At 40.1% G+C, this 22,086-nt stretch overlaps 1 protein-coding gene across 1 annotated transcript in view; it reads left to right on the top strand.

Annotated features, from left to right (window-relative positions):
* The window catches only part of reln (reelin), a 1,039,407-nt gene that overhangs the window by 632,714 nt on the left and 384,607 nt on the right, over positions 1 to 22,086 (top strand). The window contains exon 25 of the mRNA XM_053500241.1: positions 1,790 to 1,982. Coding sequence (XP_053356216.1) covers positions 1,790 to 1,982 — 193 coding nt within the window. The remainder of the gene's footprint in view (positions 1 to 1,789; positions 1,983 to 22,086) is intronic.

Consider the following 22,086-nt stretch of genomic DNA (forward strand, 5'->3'; position numbering starts at 1 on the left):
CCTCTTTTTAAATTTATGTAAATTTTATCTTATTTATTCTAGATTCTAAAGTTGACATTGTTACCGTTTTTAATCCTTGGAATGGAAGAAATTGATATTTTCCTTATGAAAGCATAAATTGCATTGTTTTTACAAACTATTAATTCCACCTATAAAAATGTGACAAATATGCAAAGAAAAAAACTAGGAAGGGGCAAATACTTTTTCATGTCACTGCACATGTAGTCAGATTGTTCCACTGGGATCCGCGGTAACGTAAACACGCGCTCTTTGTCAGCGGCGCACTTGCGCATCCATATGCATAGAAAAGAGATGCATGGTATTAAGGTTTCCGTCATTTTTTTAAATATACATTAATTTAATATACATATATTTGCATACTGACTGGGCTGCCCCACATTGGCCAGCGGCCCACCGGGAAAACTCCCGGTGCTCCAAATGGCCAGTCCGCCACTGCTCCTCTTTACTTTCCTACTGTACGTAGAGTCAGCGCTTAACCGCACGCAGAAAGTTTTGTCAATTCGTTTAACTTCTATTTTATAAGGGTTTTGCCAGCGGTGGTACAGCGCAACGGGGGTCATTATTTACTATTAAAGAAACTTATGATGATCTGTCACGGCATGCGCTGTGATGGGTGTGCACACAAATCTACTATCGATACTCACTCACTCCGTAGGCTCCCTGAATAGGCGGCAAAGGGACGGAGCCGCTTATTCGTTTCGGCTGGCGATAATTAACGTTAATATGATCTCGGGCTTGCTCCACATTATAAAAGCAAGGCGCGGAGTTTAGTCCGAGGTCAGGAAAGTACGTGATGTGGTGGAGAATAGGCAGTGGCGGTTTTACACTAAATTGCTCCCCGGGCGAGACTCCCACCCGCGCCCTTCCCCGTCAGCGCCACTTCTAACCCCCCTGCGCGATGTGTATAAATCAGTGTGTGTGTGAATAATATGAAATTTTATTTGGTATAAGGAATATATTAACTTATGATAGGGTACGTAGGGGTTTTTTTTCGTAAAAAAATTTCAATTGCAAACATGCATTTAGTACTGAAGCATAACTTGATAATGTAATGGCTATATCGTGGCATTTAGCGCATAACACCAGCATTTTGAGCACTGGCTGGGAATCGAACCTGGGTCTTCCGCATGGCGGACGAATCCCCTACCACTGAGCCACCAGTGCCCGTGTATGTTTGAAGCGCAAAAAAACAATAAAACAATACTGTTATAGGCCAACAGTATACTCGCTGGACCCTCTACAATTTGCATACATCTTTGTAGTCCTTTTGCACACGCGCGGCTGCGTTACAATAATAATAATAATAATAATAGAAAATAAATTTGGAGAACTACTACTACTACTAATAATAATTCTGAATGAAAATGAAGAATAAATACATATCAGTTTAAGCTTGACACGTTTATGAGCTCTGGTGAAGCCAGGATTGAAGCCTTCTTTTGCTCATTCATACCTTTTTTTTTTTTTTAACTCTTTTTGCATGGTCAATGCTTGTTCCTAAAATTACCTTTAACTTACAACTAGTAGTGTTTTGTCACTGTCTGGTCACTTTGCAGAAGGAGAGTGATGGTCACAGGCTGAAAAAACATGATTTTTTTTATGCATTTCCGCATTAAATATGATGCCTGATTACAAAAGATGCTAATTACAAAAATGCTGTGGTGTCATTTTCCTTTCTGGTGCTCTGTCATTTGTATGTTTGTATATATCTCTAGAAATTACTCACTATTTTTATGCTAAGTAGTCTATTGTGCATATGTCTACACAGTTTCACCGGAAAAACTACCCTTGGTTCCAGTATTCGCTATGTGGAGACTCAGTCCATGCAGATTGGGGCTTCCTACACACTACAATTCTCCCTTATAATGGGCTGCGGTCACAAGCCTTCTCCCCATATTGACACACAGATTCGACTGGAGTTCTCTACCAATCATGGATTGACCTGGCACCTAGTGAAAAAGGTGTGGAAATGTTTGTTTTAACACACACACACACGCACTCACACACAAAGCAGAAAACATTTTAAAATAACGTTGTTAATTTTATGGAAATTTAGTGTAATTGATTAAGTGAATATTTTTACAAAAAATAATTCAAAAGAATTTCCCCCAATTGCTTTGAATTCCCTGACTTAGTTCTAGTTTAAACCAATGTAATCAGATGTCACAAGTACAGATCTGGCCTTTAAAAAAACACACGTTTTCAGAGAAGGGATCCCGCGACTTGCCGCAGCTGCACGCGGCAAGCTGTGAAAATGGCCTTCATTACCTGTAGGGGGCAGTCGTGTTTCAGTCTGAAGTATTGTGTGTCTACTGAAGCTGAAAATGTGTTTTGTTTGTTAGGCGCTTATTGACAGCAAGCGACAGAGCTCATAAATGTGTCAAGCTCAAACTGATATGTATTTATTTTTAATTTTCTTCTCTCCTTCAATGATGATATCATTCTGGACAATCTCCATTCAGTATAATTATTAGTATTATTAGTGGTAGTGCTCCGAATTTATTATTGTTATTATTTTATCATTGTAACGCACCCGCGTGTGTGTGCAAAAAGACTACAAAGATGTATGATATGTTAGCCTAAAACTTTTTTTAAAAAACTAAAAATTGTTTTATTGCGTTTATGCGCTTTAAATATACACTAAACAATAAGCACTGCCTTGTGCAAAGTGAAAGTGAGTTGCGCGTGCGGCTTTTTGATCAAAAGGCTGATAAACGCGTGCGCAGATATAAGCAGATTCATGGATAAAACTACAGACATGAAATGAAAAAAAAAATGTTTTATATATATATATATATGCTACTCGCTAAATACAATGTGACAGCACGCAGAATCCCCGGGCTTTGACTGCGCTTTCCCCATTCCTTAGTACTGTAATATAATTATAATATAAGGGACAATCATATAATTTTGATTCATACACATTCACATTTCATACAAACTTAATTCTTTTGATTGTGTAAAGCCGCTTTGTGATGATGTAAATCGGTAAAAGCGCTATACAAATAAAATTAAATTGAATTGAATAGTACTGTAGTACTAAAAAAATTTTAAAAAGAGGCCTTAATCACTGAATGTCTTCAGAAGAGCCTCAGATTTAAAAGGTTTTTAAAGTGTGGAGAGGTGCATTACAGTTCCTCTAAATGTATAGGTGAAAACAGCTGATTCACACTTGGGGAGAGTAAATAATTTGCATTTGAATGTTGTCTGGCATTGTAAAGTACACACAGTGACACTAAAAGAACAACAACCTAAATGTATAGGTGATTAATAGGTATAGGAGGCACTAAAAAAGAGGATTTTTATTAAGACTATAAAAAAAATAACCTGCATCTATTTTTAGGCGTGCCAGCTGCCACTTTTTAGTTAGAAGTTTTCAGTACAAATTTTATAATGCCCACATGACATCAAACATTCCCCTTGTTAATATTTTAACTATTACCAGCCGTGCCTAATTCTACGGCCCCGCTTCTTCGCATATCTGAAGGGGAGGACGCCATATTGATTTGGGCGCACGCCGTGACAGGCTGAAAAAACTATTGTCCTCAAAAATGTAACAGATGAGGACTCAGATTAATGTGCAGAAACTATATAATAAAACTATATAAGACTACATAGCCTTTATAAGACTCAACTTTTATTTAAGCACACTCTCAATAATGAAAAAACGTTGTGATTTTGTAAATGTTTAAAAGCAAATAAGCTGCGTTGTTCTGTATTGTTTTTGGTGAAGTTGAGCGCGTCAGAAAATGAAAGCAATCGTTTTTTAAATGGTCAGAGTCAGTCTGCTTGCTGTTTTCCCGACGCATTCATAATCATTAGTCTACTTCTGCCGGTGCGCTCTAAAAAACTTTATGCATGCGGCTAAGCCTTGATTAAAACTATGTAGTAAATTTAAGAGGAGAATCACAATGCCGAATTGAAGTCCTATGCCCAAATCTCATTTAAATTAAATTAACAAATATTATAAGTAAAAAAAACAATAGTCCAAGTTTAGAAAACGTTTATGAATTCTTTCTGACATGAGTTGGCCCGGTGTTAAGTTTTTAAGTTCAAGTTCAAGTTTATGAATTCAAGAATTAATAAGTCTGAGCAGACCTACATGAAAGGTGAGAAGTGAGTAAGTAAGATTCTGGACTCCCTGCCACACCTGCCTGCTGTTGTTGCTGTCCAGATGGTCCCCGATCCTCCTCCTATAATTCAGCTGGGCCTTTCTGATGCCTCTCTTCAGGTTAGTCCGGGCAGCTCTGTATTAATCCCGATTACCTGTAAGTGGTGTTTCTCTCTCTGATCAGCTACTTGCCCTCCTGGGTCATCCAGGGCTACTGATTGAAATAAACATTTCTTTATATAGCACAACACACTGTCTGTGAACACTCTCAGGTCCTGATGTTTAAACACATCCCAGTTCGTCCTTTCGAAACAGTCCTGCAGCTGCTGAGAGGCACCATCAGGCTAAGTTTTGATAACTTTTGTGCTGATTGAAGCAGTTTTACAGAGGGCGGCATATGCAGGGATCAGCAACAGGGACACATTGTCAGACTGGGCCAGTGGAAGTGGTCTCGTCCTGTATCCCATCTTGATGTTAGAGTAAACCTTGTCCAGAGTGTTCGCTGATTTAGTAGCATACTTGCTGGTAGCAACATGCTGGTAGAATCTAGGGAGTGCTGCTTTCAAGTATGTGTGATTAAAATCCCCTGCTATAATAAGCAGAGTGTCAGGATGCATGCTCTGCTGTTTACTGATACAGTGGTTACTCACGTGGAATGTCTATGACTGCCACGCACTCTGTCGCGGCCAAACGGCAACAGCCAAAATAAATCAGTTGCAATTCAAAGTAATTTGTAAAATGACCACCAGGTGGCGCAAAGAGACATTTAGCAAAATGGCTGCAATTAATTTTGTTTAGAAAGACTCTCTGTTTCTATCTGTCTATTGTTATTATTAAAGAAAACAGCACAAACAACAGCTCATGGGCTTGTAAAAACATTTTTATTTTTAATGGTAAAAATGTCAATGGTTGTGTATCGAGCAATTAAAAACAATACAACGCATGTTATTATAAGGAAACTTTATCTCTTAAATTCGCTGTCTGTGCGGCACTGTGCGAAACGCACGCCGATGTTAGCCGCCGTATCTCAGTCATGATATACAAATATGTTTTAGCTGTGTAGTGAACTGTGCGCGCACAACCTCTTACAAGCGAGCCTTTCTCTGAATACGCTGTTTTAACAGGGGTGGGATAAGAAACACCGCACCAGCAGAAGTATACTACTGATTATGAATGCGTCGGGGAAAACAGCAAGTTAACTGACTGGCCAAACAAGCACTAACAACAGCTCAAGGGCTTGTAAAAACTATATATATATATATATATACATACATATATATATATATATAGACTAGCTAATTAAGTAACGATTTTATTTGTACAAAAAATGAACTGTTATATAGCTTTTGTTTGTATCAGTTTATTGTTATTATAAAAAAAAATACATTAAAAGACATCAAAATTTTAATATAAAATAAACTGGGAAAATAGACCTACAGAATAGGACATTAAAATAACTTAAATATACACTTCTATCTTTGGTATAATATGGTTATATTACATATATCACGGCTGGAGTTTTGTTGTAGTAAATAACATTTATGCAGTATAATCAGGACCTCTTATTTCTATTTACTTTAGGTTGTTGTTCTTGCAGTGTTGTTCTACTGAGTGTCCTTTGCAATGTCAGACACATTCAAATGCAAATAATACACCCTCCCCAGGTGTGAATCGCTTGCTCTCACCTTTACACTCGGAGAAACTAAAATGCACCCCTCCCCAATTTAATTTGTGTAAATTTTAAATCTTCTGGATTCTACATTCTAAAATTGACATTGTTACTGTTTTTAATCCCTGGAATAAGATTTTTCTTATTATAGGATGCATCTTATTAATCACTCTACACTGTTTTTTAATTACTCTACAATGTTTTTATTTTAGATTTTATTTAAAAATAAATAAATAAACCAAATAAAATTATTCCATTTGTATTTTCCCTCTTGTAAAAAAGCATTTGTAATGATGGGTTGTGCATTGAGCGATTAAAAACAATACAAGGCATGTTATTATAAGGAAACTTTCTATCTCTTCCATTCCAGTGATTAAAAAACGGTAAAACTGTCAATTTGGGAATCCACAGACGCTTAGTGGTCCGAGCACAACGTAATAATCTTTGTATGATAAAATGACTCGTGGCATTAATCTACACGGAGCGCTTTAGTTTCAAATAATCATTTAATAACATGATCATAATAATCAAAAGTAAAATAATATTGTTCTTTTTGCTGTTTATGTCCACTATTTATTAATCATTTAATTAGCAATAATTAAAGCTGCTCACATCGCACACGCTTTCACTTTTAAAAAAATGCAGTGTTTCATCAAGTATATGTCGCCTCTCTTTATGAAACAAAGCTGCTCGTGTCGGCTCATATCGGGGAGATTAGAAGGGGAAAAGTAAAAGTGTGTACAAACAACATAGCACAATGCAAGTGTGTTAATGGCCGAAATGTGGTTGTAAATAATTTTTTTAGTGAGTGTAAAATGTTCGCGTGAACCTGCGACGAGCGTGTGCGCTCTTTCACTTTGCTGAGTTTTGATGTCAGATAAACGCGCGCGCCGATATGAAAGATTTGTAATAAGAGATTTCTCTTTCCCAGAAATATAACAAACACACATTTAGACGTGTTAAATAAGCGCTGTCTTTGTGGCGCTGTGCGAAACGCACACCGATGTGAGCCATCGTATCTCAGTCATAATATACAAATATGTTTTAGCTGTGTAGTGGACCGCGCGTGCACAACCTCTCGCCTCATCATAATGTTTTCTCATCATTGTGCGTGCACTTAAATAAAAGTAAAGTCTTATAAAGGCTACAATATGTAGCTTATATAGGTTTTTTATATAGTTTTTGCCCATCAATCTGACAACACCTGTGTCTCACCCACATTTTTTTAATACACACAGCCAGAGTTTTCTCGCTACGCGAATGTTACACATGTATAGGCATATAAAGGCTCACTGTGTTAACATTTACTTTGCTTAAATTCGATTGAACTAAGAAACGCCTATATTTATGTTCTAAATTTGCACTGTAATTTTAGTACTGTGATGATAAATTCATTTAATGTTTCACTTGTATTTTATTAGGTTTTTGCCAGCAGTGATACAGCGCAATGGGAGTGCTGGGATGTGAAAATGTTATTTGTTAAAATGTTTTTATTATTTATTAACGAACATTATAATGATCATAACAGCCTACTGCATTTAATTCTTATAATAGCGCAAAAACACATCGACATCTGCTGACGCAGTAGCACGTCCTGACAATGTTAGAATTCTTATGGTCATTTATTTTCATTTATTTAAGTTAATAAATCTACTACAAATTTAAAGAACAGAAAATATAAGATGACAAAAAACATACATGCGTAGCTTTTCTAATTACACAAAATCTAAAGGCTCACTTTAACTTTGCTTAAATTCAATCCTTATAAGATTTAATTTAAATTCTACATTTGTAATGTAATTTTAATAATGTGATTATGAATTCGTTTAACTACAATGTTTCACTTGATATTATCTGCTACTATGTGCAGCTCTAACAGAGCGTGGCTCATTAATCCTGCAGAGAATGAACTGATGCCGGAGGCGTCAGTCTGTAGTTTTATAGCGCCAATCAGCGGTAGAAGCCAGCAAACGCACAAACCCAAATGTCGCCACCGTGAGGCGAAGCGGTAAAACCAGAATACCGCGTGAATACCATCTGTCCTTCCATGTAAAAGTTCATTAGCCAAGAGGCATTAGCGTCTGGTGGAATGTAAACAGTGGTTATTATGACTACTGTAAACTCCCTGAAAAGAAAGATGGGCCTGTATTTCACAGCGATATACTTAAATTACGTGGAGCAGTGTCTGTACAACAGCTGTTATTAATGTACACACAAAGACCCCCTCCTCTGCTCTTACAGGAATCTGCTGTCCTGTCCTGATGCTGTGTAGTGTAGCCCTCCAGCCCGATAGCTGAGTTTGGGATAGACAGTTAAAGCCAAGATTCCGTGATTAACAATACTCAGCTGTCTCTCAGCACCTTGTTAATAATAATCTGTAGCCTCAGTTCTTTCATCTTGTTAGCGAGGGATTTAGCATTCATGAGAAATAGGCTAGTGGTTTGTGTAGATGCCATTACAGAAATGCATCATGTCCTGTTCCATGCTATCGCCTGGCTTATGGAATAAACTGTTACAATTACTACCTGACTTTGGGTACACCATGCTACAACCACTACCTGGTTTTGGGGACACTTTCGGTCACCACTTATCATTGCATGCTTTTTAGCTGTTGATTGAAATGCTCCACAAGCCAATTTGTTTGGGAATAGTATACAGAAGAGCTGATCTGCTTGATTTGCAACAGTCAATCCATATCAGATATTAATTTGGACAAAAGTGGAGTACCTTGGACGGGATGCTGATTATAGACAAAGAATCAACAGGGCAGGGACGAGATTCTACCTTTTCCACAACACAGTGACATAACTTGAATATGTAACTGTTGGGTGGTACGTTTCCTTTGGCAGATCCACATAGCTAAAATGTTTCATCAACTCTTTTGTGATGTACCACAACATTCTGGGTTCAGCTTGGCATAGTGCAACTCACTGCAACTCACTCCTGGCAGGCCTGCCTCTGTCCACAATTCGTCCTCTGCAACTGATCCAGAATGCAGCAGCACGTCTCGTTTTTAACCTCCCCAAGTTCTCCCACACCACCCCACGCCTCCGCTCCCTGCACTGGCTTCCTGTAGCTGCCCGCATCAAATTCAAAACACTGATGCTTGCCTACAAAGCTAAAAATGGCCCAGCACCCACTTACCTCTCTGCGCTAATTACACCACGCACTGCACCACGTTCCCTCCGATCCTCCAGCACTGCTCGCCTCATCCCACCATCTCTCAGGGATCGAGGGCGGCATTCATCCAGGCTCTTTTCTGTTCTGGCATCTAGGTGTTGGAATGAACTTCCTCTAGATGTCCGTACATCAGAGACTTTGACTATCTTTAAACGACGACTCAAGACTCATCTGTTTCTCCAGTACTTGGACTAACCCCCCTCCCCCCCCAGGGAAAAAAAGAAAAAAAAAGGAAAACCTCTTCTTAGTTGTGTTGGACTAATGGCACTTAGTTATTAACCTAGTTAACCCAGTGTAAGTATGTATCCAATTATGTAAACATTAAAGCTTTTTTATAAGTCACTCTGGATAAGAGCGTCTGCCAAATGCCTAAATGTAAATGTAAATGTAAATGCATAGTGTAAAATTCTTTCCTAAAATTTACCTAGTTATATAAATCATATCAAACATAAAACGGAATATGCATAACACAATATAGATTAAAAGTCAGAATTATTTTGAACATTCTTGTGACATAATAGTCTTCAACCCAAATACTTTGCACATTGTAGAGGGCCACCTTTTTGAGAGAGGCTAGGCTAGTGCTTTCACCCAAGACATGGCTTATCCTTAATCTTCTTTATCCTTATCTGAGGTGCTTAAGTCATCTTCCGATGTTTGTGAATTGCAGTCGGAGCTGCAAATGTCCTTATTATACATTTCATGTTTTGCCATCTTAATACATCCATTTGTCGAACTGTGGCTTTTATGACTAATGACTTTAATATAGGGAGTACACAACAAAACAACAATTTTCCCTTTACAATTGAAAGTCTAAAGAATATTTTTAATTTAACAAACCACGCTCAACAATTTCCCCAACTCAGATCCAGCCAGTCTCAGATTATATTCTCTCCCCCAGCATAACTTTAGTAAATGAACCATCAGGAGCTGTGATATTAGACAGGTAGGATTTTATTGTCATTTCAATAATATACAATTTAGTACACAGTGAAACGAAGCAAAATTCCTCCAGGACCAAGGTGCTACATACAACATAAATTAACAAAAGTCGCTAAAAACTAAAACAGAAAACTATCTAAGTCCTACGGTATACAAAAAAGACATAACATAGAGTGAAACATACAGTGCACATGCAAATGTGCCAACGAGTGAGAGTGACAACATGAAATTTCAATAATTCGTGGTGATGAAGTAATGAGTTGAGGTAGTGGGAGTGTAAGGGACTGGCCCTAGAGGGCACTGTGTGCACTATTATTTTTGGTTTGTAGTTTTGTTGGTAGACTCAGTTTCCCAGAAGGCACCTCGTTCAGGTGATGATGAAGCTCAACTAAACTAAGGTAGCTCATTAGAGATGTCATAAAAAGCTGTTAGTTCTGGGGAACTGGGTCGAGCATTACCGATGTCTAATGGGCATTCTTTGGTTTTGTTTTGTTTTAGTTTGGTTTTGTTTTAGGACGGGCTCTGTAAGATTATGTTACCCATGTTGTTGTGTTTAATCAAGTGTATTTCTTAGTTTGCTCTTTTTTTCTGTGTAGTTTTTGTGCAGTTAGTCTTAAGTGTTTCCCTTGTCTTTAGTGTCTCCCCTAGTTAAGAGTCTCCCCTGGCTTTAGAATAAGCTCTTAGCCTTTGTATGCTCTAAGCCTGTGTGAGCCCATAGCCCATGTATGTTCTCAGCCTGGGTAAGCTCCGAATGTGTTTGTTTTCCTCATAGGAGCGTGAGTGTGTGGTACGCAACTTGCGGGAGCGTAGGTGTGCGTGTGTTGCTCGTAGGAGCGTGAGTGTGTGTTTGTGTCGCTTGTAGGAGCGCGGGTGTATGTGTGTCGTTCATAGAAGCGCAGGTGGGGGGGTATTACATAAAAAGGAGCTATAGTGTGTATAATGTCTCAAAGAGCTTGAGTATGTGTTCTGTATTAAAGAGCCTATGTCTAGAAGATGATTTTGGTTATTAAGTTTATTTGCGTGTTTTGTTTCTTCTTGTTGTGTTTTATTTTGTTATTAAAAGACTCTTTTTGGTTAATCAACCCTCTGCGCCTATGCCTGCCCTTTTTGTGCTCACACTGATAAAAGCCCAGACCAGCGGGTTCGTGACAGGGAGGAGAAACAGTATACAGTCCTTGTAAGTAGCAGCAAAGATAGAAAAGAGTTTTGCAAATAACCAGTAATAAATTTTGTGCAAAAGAGCAATTACAGGTTGGTATGAACAATTCTTAGATGGTTGTTGATCAGTGTGTTTGCATGTGTGTTTTAGTTCAGTCCAAATGTTTTGAGGTAGTTAAGTTTATCTGAGTGATTGTATGTACAGTGTGTGTGTGTGTGTGTGTGGATGTTTATTAGTCCTGTCCCTTTCTGTTGAGAAGAAGGATGGCTTGTGAAAATAAGCTGTTGCACAGTCTGAATGTGAGGGCCCAAATGCTTTGGTACTTTTTTTTTAGATGGTAGGAGGGTAAAGAGTGAGTGATGGAGGTTTGTCTGATCATCCACAATGCTGGTGGCTTTGTGGATGCAGCGTGTGGTGTAAATGTCCATTAGGTATATATGTACAGCATTGGTCACCAAAAAATCTGGTGGGGAAATCTGTCCCCTTTATCTGCCAATAATCTTATTCAAGAGCCTATCTATTTTGCCAGGTTACTGTATTTGTAACAATAGGTACTCAATCGGAATGGCTATTACCGCCGCGCTCACCGCCATGGTGAACGATAGCGGCCAATTTAGTAGTTCTCTGGTAAAGTCGTTGCACAGCGGATGTTTTAAAACTAATGTGTCCACAGCAGAGGATGCCATTATGTTGTAGGAATGAACAGGCCACCAATCAATCGATGACATTCCAGAACCCCTCTCCCAGCCGAATGGCATAATCCTGATAACCTAATCTGCAAACATAAAGCAGCATCTGCTGTGCCTGGAGCTATGCTAAGACCAGATGCCTTGAATTAAGCCCATACACAATAGTGTAAATCAGCGATCCGTTAAACAAAGCAGACAGTTTTACAGCTTCTTCCTGGGTTGGGGAGGAACCAACAAGTGACACGTTGACACTCGACCACCTGAGCACATGCCTTTTCATAAACAAAGAGACATACAGCATAGACATTATGTTAAAAAATCCTTAAAAGTGTGCCAGGAGGGCAAAATTTATCTACAGATATTAACCTAGTATGTTTTATGTCTGTATGTATGTTTTATTATTTTGTATAACTTCAAGGTGTAATCAGTATATACAAACCCTTTTTATTAGTTGAAGGTAGGAATGAGTGCAAGATATGGGATGTTTAATATCAATCGAAATTATGTATGCACAAAAGGAGGAACTATGTGAGGTATGGCTAAGCCCTGCAACTACACCAAATTGGTCCCAATTGGACCAATAAACCATTGGATGAACTGACACTCAATGGTCAGAAACCTAAAGTCAGAACAGCTTTACGCGTCATAGTCATGGTCGCCTAAAGGAAGCAAGCTCGTCCACTTTTTTAGTATGCTGCCCCTGCTGGCGGTCTTCACCTTTGTCTTTTTGCCGCTGCACCACAAAACGACCTAGTCATCCACTCTTCAAGAACTCTCAACAAGACTTCGTGGCAGAACTTTAAAGTCCTGCAATGAAGAAGCCCCCAGAGTTCTAGAGTGCCGCCATCAGTAACCAAGCAAACAAAGGGCTTACCCGAAAGACGTCATCTCAACAACCACGCACCAACCAATCAGCAGCACTGTGAATAATTTCGATGGAGATGAACCACCGGATGAGAACGAAACATAACCAAAGTAAACAAATAAAGCTGCATACCCAGATCTTATGTTACCTTACAGATAATTGATAAATACGAGGTTTTGTATTATCCTCGTTGACCATGGGATAAACAGGATTGGTAAGATACACTAAATTGTGATATATGGTATATAAAGTGTATGCTATAAATTGTAAATCAGTTAAATTAAACTGTATATATAAAGATTTAATTCACCTCTGACCCATAGCTGAAACCCTACATAATAAAGGAAAAATATGCAGCGGTCATTCTTTGTCTACATTATGAAACCCTACAATGTCCTGTAGTTTCTGACACCACAACGTTGACCTTACTGCTTTATTTTGCTTATGTAGCTGTTTTTAATATTAAGTTTACTTAAAATAGCATGCAGTCCTATAAAATCATATGATACTCCACCATCACCAACGGCGGCAAACAATGATAGCCACTTTCCCTTAATATATCATACTTTACTATTTTTTTATCATTACTTCCCAGCCACTCAGATTATTTATACGATAGGGAATCCTTTCTTAAGCATTCCTCAATTGGATTTCTACCACAATATCAGTGCAGGGTTTATTAATTATTATGGTACAACACTGCACTGTCCCTTTATTACAGGGCTCATTGATGCTCAGTCAGGCCCTTATGAATAGGGCTTATTCACAAGCACATTCTCCTCCTGTGTGACAGTAGCTGCCCCTTTTACAACTCCCTCTGGAAAACACACCTTGTCCACTAGATGCAGAGTTTATATTCTCACCCACCCAGGCTGACACACACAAACTCAGGCAGACATAAAGCTCTCATGCACTCAAACTCTCAAACAATTTAATCAGAGTTTTTTCATAGTATTTTAGCTACAGGGAGCTAAAGTGTTTGTGCTGAATGACATTATCGATAGCAGTGTCATAAGTTAACCAAAACTGAGCCACATTTTACATAGACATAAGCTACCTATCAAAAACTGGGTGAAATACATTAGAACATTTACAGTACAGGTAATATCCATAAACAATGATAAGCCAAGGCATTAGCTTAGCCACCAGGAGCTAACATGTTTGTGCTATGCTACATAATACATTTACATTTACATTTGGGCATTTGGCAGACGCTCTTATCCAGAGCGACTTACTTTTTTTTTTCTTTCTTTTTCTTCTCATTATACATAATACAGTATGTTAGCATGATGAACAGTGTTATCTAGATGCCTACCTAAACTATGTAAGTGACATTAAAAGTCAAAATTTTAAATAATCTGAAAAAAGCTTGCCAACACGAGAAGTACTACAATAAGTTTTGTTTTATATTATCAGAATAAGGATTATATAAGCTTTAATAACTTACCCATGGTAACAGCTTGTTGGAGTATGTTAGCATACTTATTCTGTTTATCCTCTTTGGCTGTAACAAATCACACTTTAATACACACCAGTTGATGGTCAAAGTGTTGTTCTAAGGAAAAGCTAAACTCCTCCTCACTGTCCAGAATTTCCAGAAGAGCTATAATGTTTAAAAGAACATTATGACCACATTATGATGTTCCTTGTTGATGTTTCGAAGTCTCTCGTTGTCAGAAAGCAGTGATTATTTTAGTGCATGTGTGCGCACAAAAGTTTTATTAGAGGGGTTTCTTGTTAAAGAATTTTCCCAACGGAGCAGTGTTTCCATTTGTGTGTGTAAGTCATCCTACTCCTCTCATTTCATCTTCACACATACTGTACACATATGCCCCCATGCGCACACACATGCATGCGTGTACAAACACCCTAACAGAAACAATGCTCTGTTGTAATTCTTTTTAAAGGTAAAGTGGTAAAAAAAAACAATTTGTTCTATTTTTATTTCATGGCAGTGATTCCGTTAGTGTGAGTTCGTGTACGTGTGAGGTCTCAATAACGAGGTTGCTTGTTAAAGAAGTTTGCCAACAAAACAGCATTTTTAGTTAGTGTTAGCGTGTATGTGAAAGTCATCCTACCCAGGAACCCCCCTACCTTCTCCTCTTCTCTCATCTTCACACACACACTAATGAAAATGCTGTTTTGTTGGAATTCTTTTCAAAGGTAAAGTTTAATTTGTTTTATTTTTACTTTACATTGTGTATTAATCATTTTTAGATTAATATTTTGGGTTGTGGAACAAATTACCTGAGTTATAAAGAAATTTGCTTTAATATACACTCATACTTCCAGAATTAATCAGGCAATCCAATGTTTAACTGTATACAGATTATATCAACGGAGAATATTTGCTTTCTATAGATATATTTCTCATGTCGGTGTGTCAGCCATTCGCTGCGTTTTAGTTAATTTTGGTGATACATTTCAGAAAAACATTCACAGAGACTGAGATGCCCGATAGCGCATCCTGTTAATTTTGCTCCTGTTTATATTTCAAAAGCACATATTTTGAGTGCATAGTAATAAAAAGAGGAACCTTTGCAGATTCAAATAATGTACTATACCTATGTGTATGATCAGAAATGACAGAGCATTTTATGTTTTTTTAACAGCTATTAGAAAAACCTGCAATACAGCCAACCTCTAGGGGTATTAAAGATATGAGCTCGTAAAGATCCAAGATGGCGCCGGTGAGGTCGGCTGCCGTCACGACTGCTCCGACCACCTTTTCTTTGTTTTTGTTCTTTAAGTTAGTTTACAGCGTTTTAAAACCAGTTAAAATACCACCATGGAGTACATTAGTTATGATAGAGACACTCTTATTTCTATTGGTATACAATGTACTCACAGTTCAAAGTTTTTAATTCCGGATCCGAGCTGGCCGAGTGAGATCCTGAGGGACAACAAAGGACGCGATGCGAAGCGGCGGCCTCGAGGGAAACGAGCTGGCGTCAGGAACAGGCTGAGAGCCCGTGCACACCGCACACCTCTGCCTAGGATCCTGCTCGCCAACGTCCAGTCACTGGAAAACAGGCTCGATGACCTCAGGGCCAGGATAAAGTTCCAGAGAGACATGCGGGACTGCAATCTCCTCTGCTTTACCGAGACATGGCTGAACCCAGCGGTGCCGGACCACGCCATCCAGCTGGCCGAGTTCTTCTCAGTTCACCGCATGGACAGGACACGGGACTCGGGGAAGTCAAGGGGAGGCGGCGTGTGTTTAATGGTGAACAGCAGCTGGTGCAACAGCGCGAGCGTTGTTCCTCTCACACGCTCCTGCACACCAAATCTGGAACTACTGTCCATCATGTGTCGTCCTTTTTATCTACCTCGGGAGTTTACATCGGTCATAATCAGCGCCGTTTATATTCCACCACAAGCAGACACGGACACTGCCTTATGCGTGAGGCACTCACACAGCACCAGACACAACACCGGGACGCTTATTGCGGCGGTGGACTTTAATAGTGCCAACCTCAAACGCGCAGCGCTGAACTTTTATCAGCATATCACCTGCCCCACCAGGGGCGAAAGGACACTGGATCACTGTTATACAACTGTCAAGGAGGGTTACAAGGCACAATCTTGTCCACCGTTTGGTAAATCCGACCACGCCGCCATCTTCCTCGTGCCACAATACAAACAAAGGCTGAAACAGGAAGTTCCGGTTCAGAGGGAGGTCGCGCGCTGAACGGACCAATCGGTGGCCGCGTTACAGGACGCACTCGATGACACAGACTGGGACATTTTCAGAAACAGCTCCGATGACGTCAACGTGTTTACGGAAGCGGTTGTGAGATTTATCGGGAAACCGTGGAAAAAAAAACTATTAAAACGTTTCCCAACCAGAAGCCGTGGGTGGATAAAACCATCCGCGGCGCTCTGAGATCTTGCACCGCTGCCTACAACACGGGACTCGCGTCGGGGGACATGGAACCATACAAGGCTGCGTCATACAGCGTCCGGAAGGTGGTAAAAGAGGCGAAGCAGCGCTACGGGAGAAAACTAGAGTCACAACTCCAATAGAGTGACTCTAGGAGCCTGTGGCAGGGACTAAGGACAATAATGGATTATAAAGCACCAACAACCGGTATGACGAACGCGGACGTGACTCTGACAGACGAGCTGAACACTTTCTATGCTCGCTTCGAGGCTGCAGCTAAAGACGCTAGCGATGCTAATGCTAGCGGCGCTAACGGCTGCAGACAGGAAGTCACTGCCAGCACCGGAAGCGCGTTCATCATCACCGAGCATGACGTGAGGAGAGCCTTCAAGAGAGTGAACACCAGGAAAGCAGCAGGACCAGACGGCATCTCAGGCCGTATTCTCAGAGCCTGCGCAGACCAGCTAGCACCGGTGTTCAAAGAGATATTCAACATCTCTTTATCTCAGTCGGTGATCCCCACATGCTATAAAGAGTCCATCATTGCTCCTGTCCCAAAGAAACCTCATCCTGCTTCCCTCAATGACTATCGCCCTGTAGCCCTCACCTCAGTAGTGATGAAGTGCTTTGAACACCTGGTCAGAGACTTCATTTCTTTACACACTGGACCCACTACAGTTTGCATACCGTCCAAACCATTCCACGGACGATGCAATCTCACATCTCCTCCATACATCTCTCACTCACCTGGACACTCGGAGGGGGAATTATGTGAAAATGCTCTTCATCGACTACAGCTCTGCATTTAATACCATAATTCCCTCCACACTTACCACCAAGCTGGAGCACCTGGGACTCAGCTCATCCATGTGCCAGTGGATCTCCAATTTTCTGACTGGCAGACCACAGGCAGTAAGGATGGGCGGACACGTCTCAGCCTCCATCACTCTCAGCACAGGAGCCCCCCAGGGTTCTGTTCTGAGCCCCCTGCTGTACTCTTTGTACAGCTATGACTGCGTGGCCACTACCAACTCCACCACCGTCATCAAGTTTGCTGACGACACTGTCGTGGTGGGCCTGATCACGAACAACGATGAGACGGCCTACCTGGAGGAGGTTGGAAATCTGGAGAACTGGTGCCAGAGAAAAAATCTCCTCCTGAACGTCAGCAATACAAAGGAGCTGATAGTGGACTTCAGTACAAAGCAGGTGAGGAACTACCAGACCCCCATCATCAACAGGAGCCCAGTGGAGAGAGTGGACAGCTTCAGATACCTCGGTGTTCACATCACGCAGGACCTGGCATGGTCCTGTCACATCAACACCGTGGTAAAAAAGGCCCGGCAGCGTCTGTACCACCTCAGACGCTTGAGAGACTTTAGACTGCCCTCCGGTGCTCAGGAATTTTTACTCCTGCACCATAGAGAGCATCCTAACGGGAAACATCACGACCTGGTTCGGGAACAGCACCATGCAGGACAGACGAGCTCTACAGAGGGTGGTGCGATCAGCTGAGTGCATCATCCGCACCAAGCTCCCTGACCTGCACTCAATCTACACCAAGCGGTGCTGAACCAAGGTCAGGAAGATCATGAAGGATCTCAGCCACCCCAGCAATGGACTGTTCACTCTGTTGCGGTCTGGGAAGCGATTCCACTCCCTGAAGGCTAACACAGAAAGACTGAGGAGGAGCTTCTTTCCGCAGGCGATAAGGTCTCTCAATCATCACACCACCACACAAGACTAATACCATCTTTTTGAAACTCCACGGCACAAATCACTTTAAATAAGACAATTTACAAAGTCACTTTTTATGCATACTTGCACACCACAGCCATTTAAATATTCTAAATCTGTTGACAAATTTCTATTTTCTTTTCTATACTTTTATACTTGGTTTATTTTTTATTTTATTTTTTTTATAGATATCTTGTTCTTATTTGTAAAGTTAATTTTACTATTACTTTGTACAGTACATTTGCACTAGTTAATATTATTTTTTAACGTATTTCCAGTGTTGCCTTAGCTACTTTGCCTTAGCTACTTTGTCGCTATATTTAGCGACTTTTCAAATCCCTCTAGCGACAATTTTTTTAAAAAGCGACTAGCGACTTTTTCTTGTGTTACTGGAGACTTTTGGAGACTCTGATGTGTCTGTACTGACTCTTCTCAACTTGCCACAGCAGCTGCCGCCGCCGGCCCCTCCCCCCTCCCAAAGCACTCACAGACAGGCCTGTCCTCTCGCAGGAGTCCCCCCCCCCCCGCCCCCAGCTGCAGTTACAGCAGGAGATGCTCACTCCTACGAGTCTCGACTGCAAATGAATTGCCCATGCGCGAATCCGCCGTTAAGTGATCCCGCCCTGGCTTGTAAGCGGGATGTAAATAAAAAGTATCCTGTTCCGAAGCATATTAAAAAATGTTCTTTGTCTAAAATAAATTGCTGCACAAGAATAAATCGCTGCATTTGACTCAAACAGCCTCATTACTTACCTCATCCACTGTGTGTGTGCTTCTCTGTGACTTTAGCATAAACATATAGCTCGCTAGTTCATCATGTCTCAGTCAAAACTATACCCTCAGAAATTCAGAAAGGAGTGGGAATCAAATCCTAAATTCAACGGATGGTTGAAGCATTTTATTGGAGATAAAACACGGGCATACTGCCTGTATTGCAAGACTGATTTTTATGCCAAACTTTGCACTATAAAAAAACACGTCAACTCAGAAACATACACAAAAGGCAAAGCCTTACAATAGTTTCACACAAAACAAACGGCCATTTATGGTAAAAAAAAAAAAAAAAAAGGCCCTTCAAAAAAAGCTGAAGCCACCATGGCATTAGTTATCACTGAACACTGTTCTATGCTGGCATGTGATCACATTAGAGAAACATGTAAAGCTGCTTTTTCACACTGTGCAGCGTGCATTATGCAAATTACGTGATTACGTCATCTAGCGACTTCTACGACAGCCAATAGCTACTTTCCTTACTGACGAGTTGGCAACACTGCGTATTTCTCTTACTACAGTATATTTTACTTTGTACAGCATATTTTACTAGTTAATTTTATTTTTAAAGTCTCTTATTTTACTTTGTACAGCATATTTTACTAGTCAATTTTATTTTTTAAAAGTATTTCTTTCATTCCTATTATTTCTTATGTATAAGCTTTTACTATTCTTTTCCTTTAAAGGTCACTAGCAGTTGTATAAGCATTTCACTGCATATCGTACTGTGTATGACTGTATGTGACAAATAAAATTTGAATTTGATTTGATCAACTAAGCATCTTAGAATCACTCCAAGGAATCGAGCTCAGGGCTGAAAATAGTTCAAGGTCAGAGTAGGACATAGGTTTTTTTTTTAATTCAGGATTAGGATTGTACCAAGGACAGCATGTGATGTCACTTTTCACGACACTAAGAGCCGCACATTATAGTGGTGTTGTAGTTTTAAATGGTGGAAAAGCAAAAATAATAAAATCATTGGCAAAATGTATAGATGTGTGATGTTATCCTAATCAGACTGCATTAATCACAGTTGTTATTAATAACCCCTATAATAGATCTGTATAGAACTGTTATAATTTGATTAAAAAAAAAAAAAGCCAACCTGGAGAGAGGATGAAACCGTTTTGAAAGAAAGCAAAACTGGAAGGAGGATTAGAGTGTTTGTCATGAATGGGTGGTAATGGCTGATGGTGTTGCTGTGGGCAGGCATAGGCGCAGAGGGGTGTTTTCAACAAAAGAGTCTTTGATGAAACAAGAACATTAACCCAGCGCAATGAAAAGACAAAAAACAACAAACTTAATCACAAAAGGCATGTTGTGAAACAGGTACTATGGTGAGACACCAGCGCTTTGGCAAGACACTGGCACGATGGCAGTCCATACAAAGCGTAGGCTCTATGGTAAAAAGCAGGCTCTAATGTTTTACACAACATAAGCTCCATGTTGCAACACAGGCTTAATGATGACACACATGACATTACCCACAAACTAAGCATGGAGCTGAAATGGGACAAAACAAGACTGGAGACACAGACGAGAGACTAGAGACTGGACTAGGGACACGGGGAGACTGGAGACTAGACTAGAAACAAGACTAGGGCTAAATACATGGCAATCAGCTAACCATGGCTATTAGCTACACATTTGGGCATTTTGGCAGACACCTACAACTAGCTAACTTGCCAATAGCTAAACATACCATGTCCTAAACATAGAGGAAGCTAAACATACAGTGCCCTAAACACAGTTTCCTAAACAAAGTAGGCTAAACATACAAGGGACTACACCAACATTAAAGACGCAAACAGTACTTACTTATGACCTTGAGACAAATACAAGATTTCACGAAACCGAATCAGCTCCACACACACAACAAACACAAAGGACCTACATATGACCACAACCTTAAGCCATGGGACATGCTCGTTGGTTCCATTGCAAAACCAACCTAAATACAATATAAAGCAAACAAAAATACAACATAAAATTAACCAAAATACAAATGCCCACATAAATGACAGTAATTACCAACAAACAGTGCTCAACCCAGTTTTCCAGACTAACAAGCTATTTATAGAAGAATTTAATTAGTGCCTCGGTTCAGGTGAGCACCTGCATCACCTGACCAAGGTCCCTTCTTGAAAACTGAATCTGCAAACAAAAACTACAAAAAACTAAACAGTACCCTCTAGTGGCGATTCCTTACAGTGTTTTGCTTGCAGAGGAGGTAGTGAAATGTAAAGAAAGGATTAAAGACGAAATTCTGCCCCAACTTTTATTTCTAAATATAAAAAATGGGTGTACAGCAATAAATGAAAGCTTTAATGCCCCCTGTCAGATTGCTGCACAAATCCCCCATTTAAATAATTTAATATAAGTACATAAAATTTATATATAAATATAATTATTTTGTGAAGGTATGGGAGCAGGACCAAGTTCCTGTCGACTGGAAGCTTGGGTACCTGGCGAAGCTTCCTAAGAAAAGTGACATCTCAGTGTGGCAACTGGCAAGGAATTATGCTGCTGTCCATCCCCAGCAAGGTGCTGACCAAAATCATCTCGGAGAGAATGAAGGAGGCACTGGACAAGAGACTTAGATCAGAGCAGGCAGGATTCAGACAAGACAGATCACGTACAGACCACATCGCCACTATGCGCATCATCATCGAGCAGTCCACAGAATGGCAGTCCCCCTTGTATACAACCTTCATCGACTTTGAAAAAGCTTTCGACAGCGTTGACAGGGAGACCATTTGGAAACTGATGCAGCACTATGGAATCCCACAGAAGCTCATCAACGTCATCCAACAGCTATACGAAGACTCGTCCTGCCAGATCATCCATAACGGAAACCTGACCAACCCCTTCCCAGTGAAAACCGGAGTAAGGCAAGGGTGCATGCTGTCATCGACAATCTTCCTGATCGTCATGGAATGGATTATGAGAAGAACTATAGAGGGCAACACCAGTATCACACCAAATTCAAAACTTAAATTGACATAATATTGTAACGGTTGGATAAATTAATAACCTGGTTACACTAAAAAGGATTTTTT

This window comes from Clarias gariepinus, chromosome 7 (assembly GCF_024256425.1).
Source record: "Clarias gariepinus isolate MV-2021 ecotype Netherlands chromosome 7, CGAR_prim_01v2, whole genome shotgun sequence".
Taxonomy (NCBI): Eukaryota; Metazoa; Chordata; class Actinopteri; order Siluriformes; family Clariidae; genus Clarias; species Clarias gariepinus.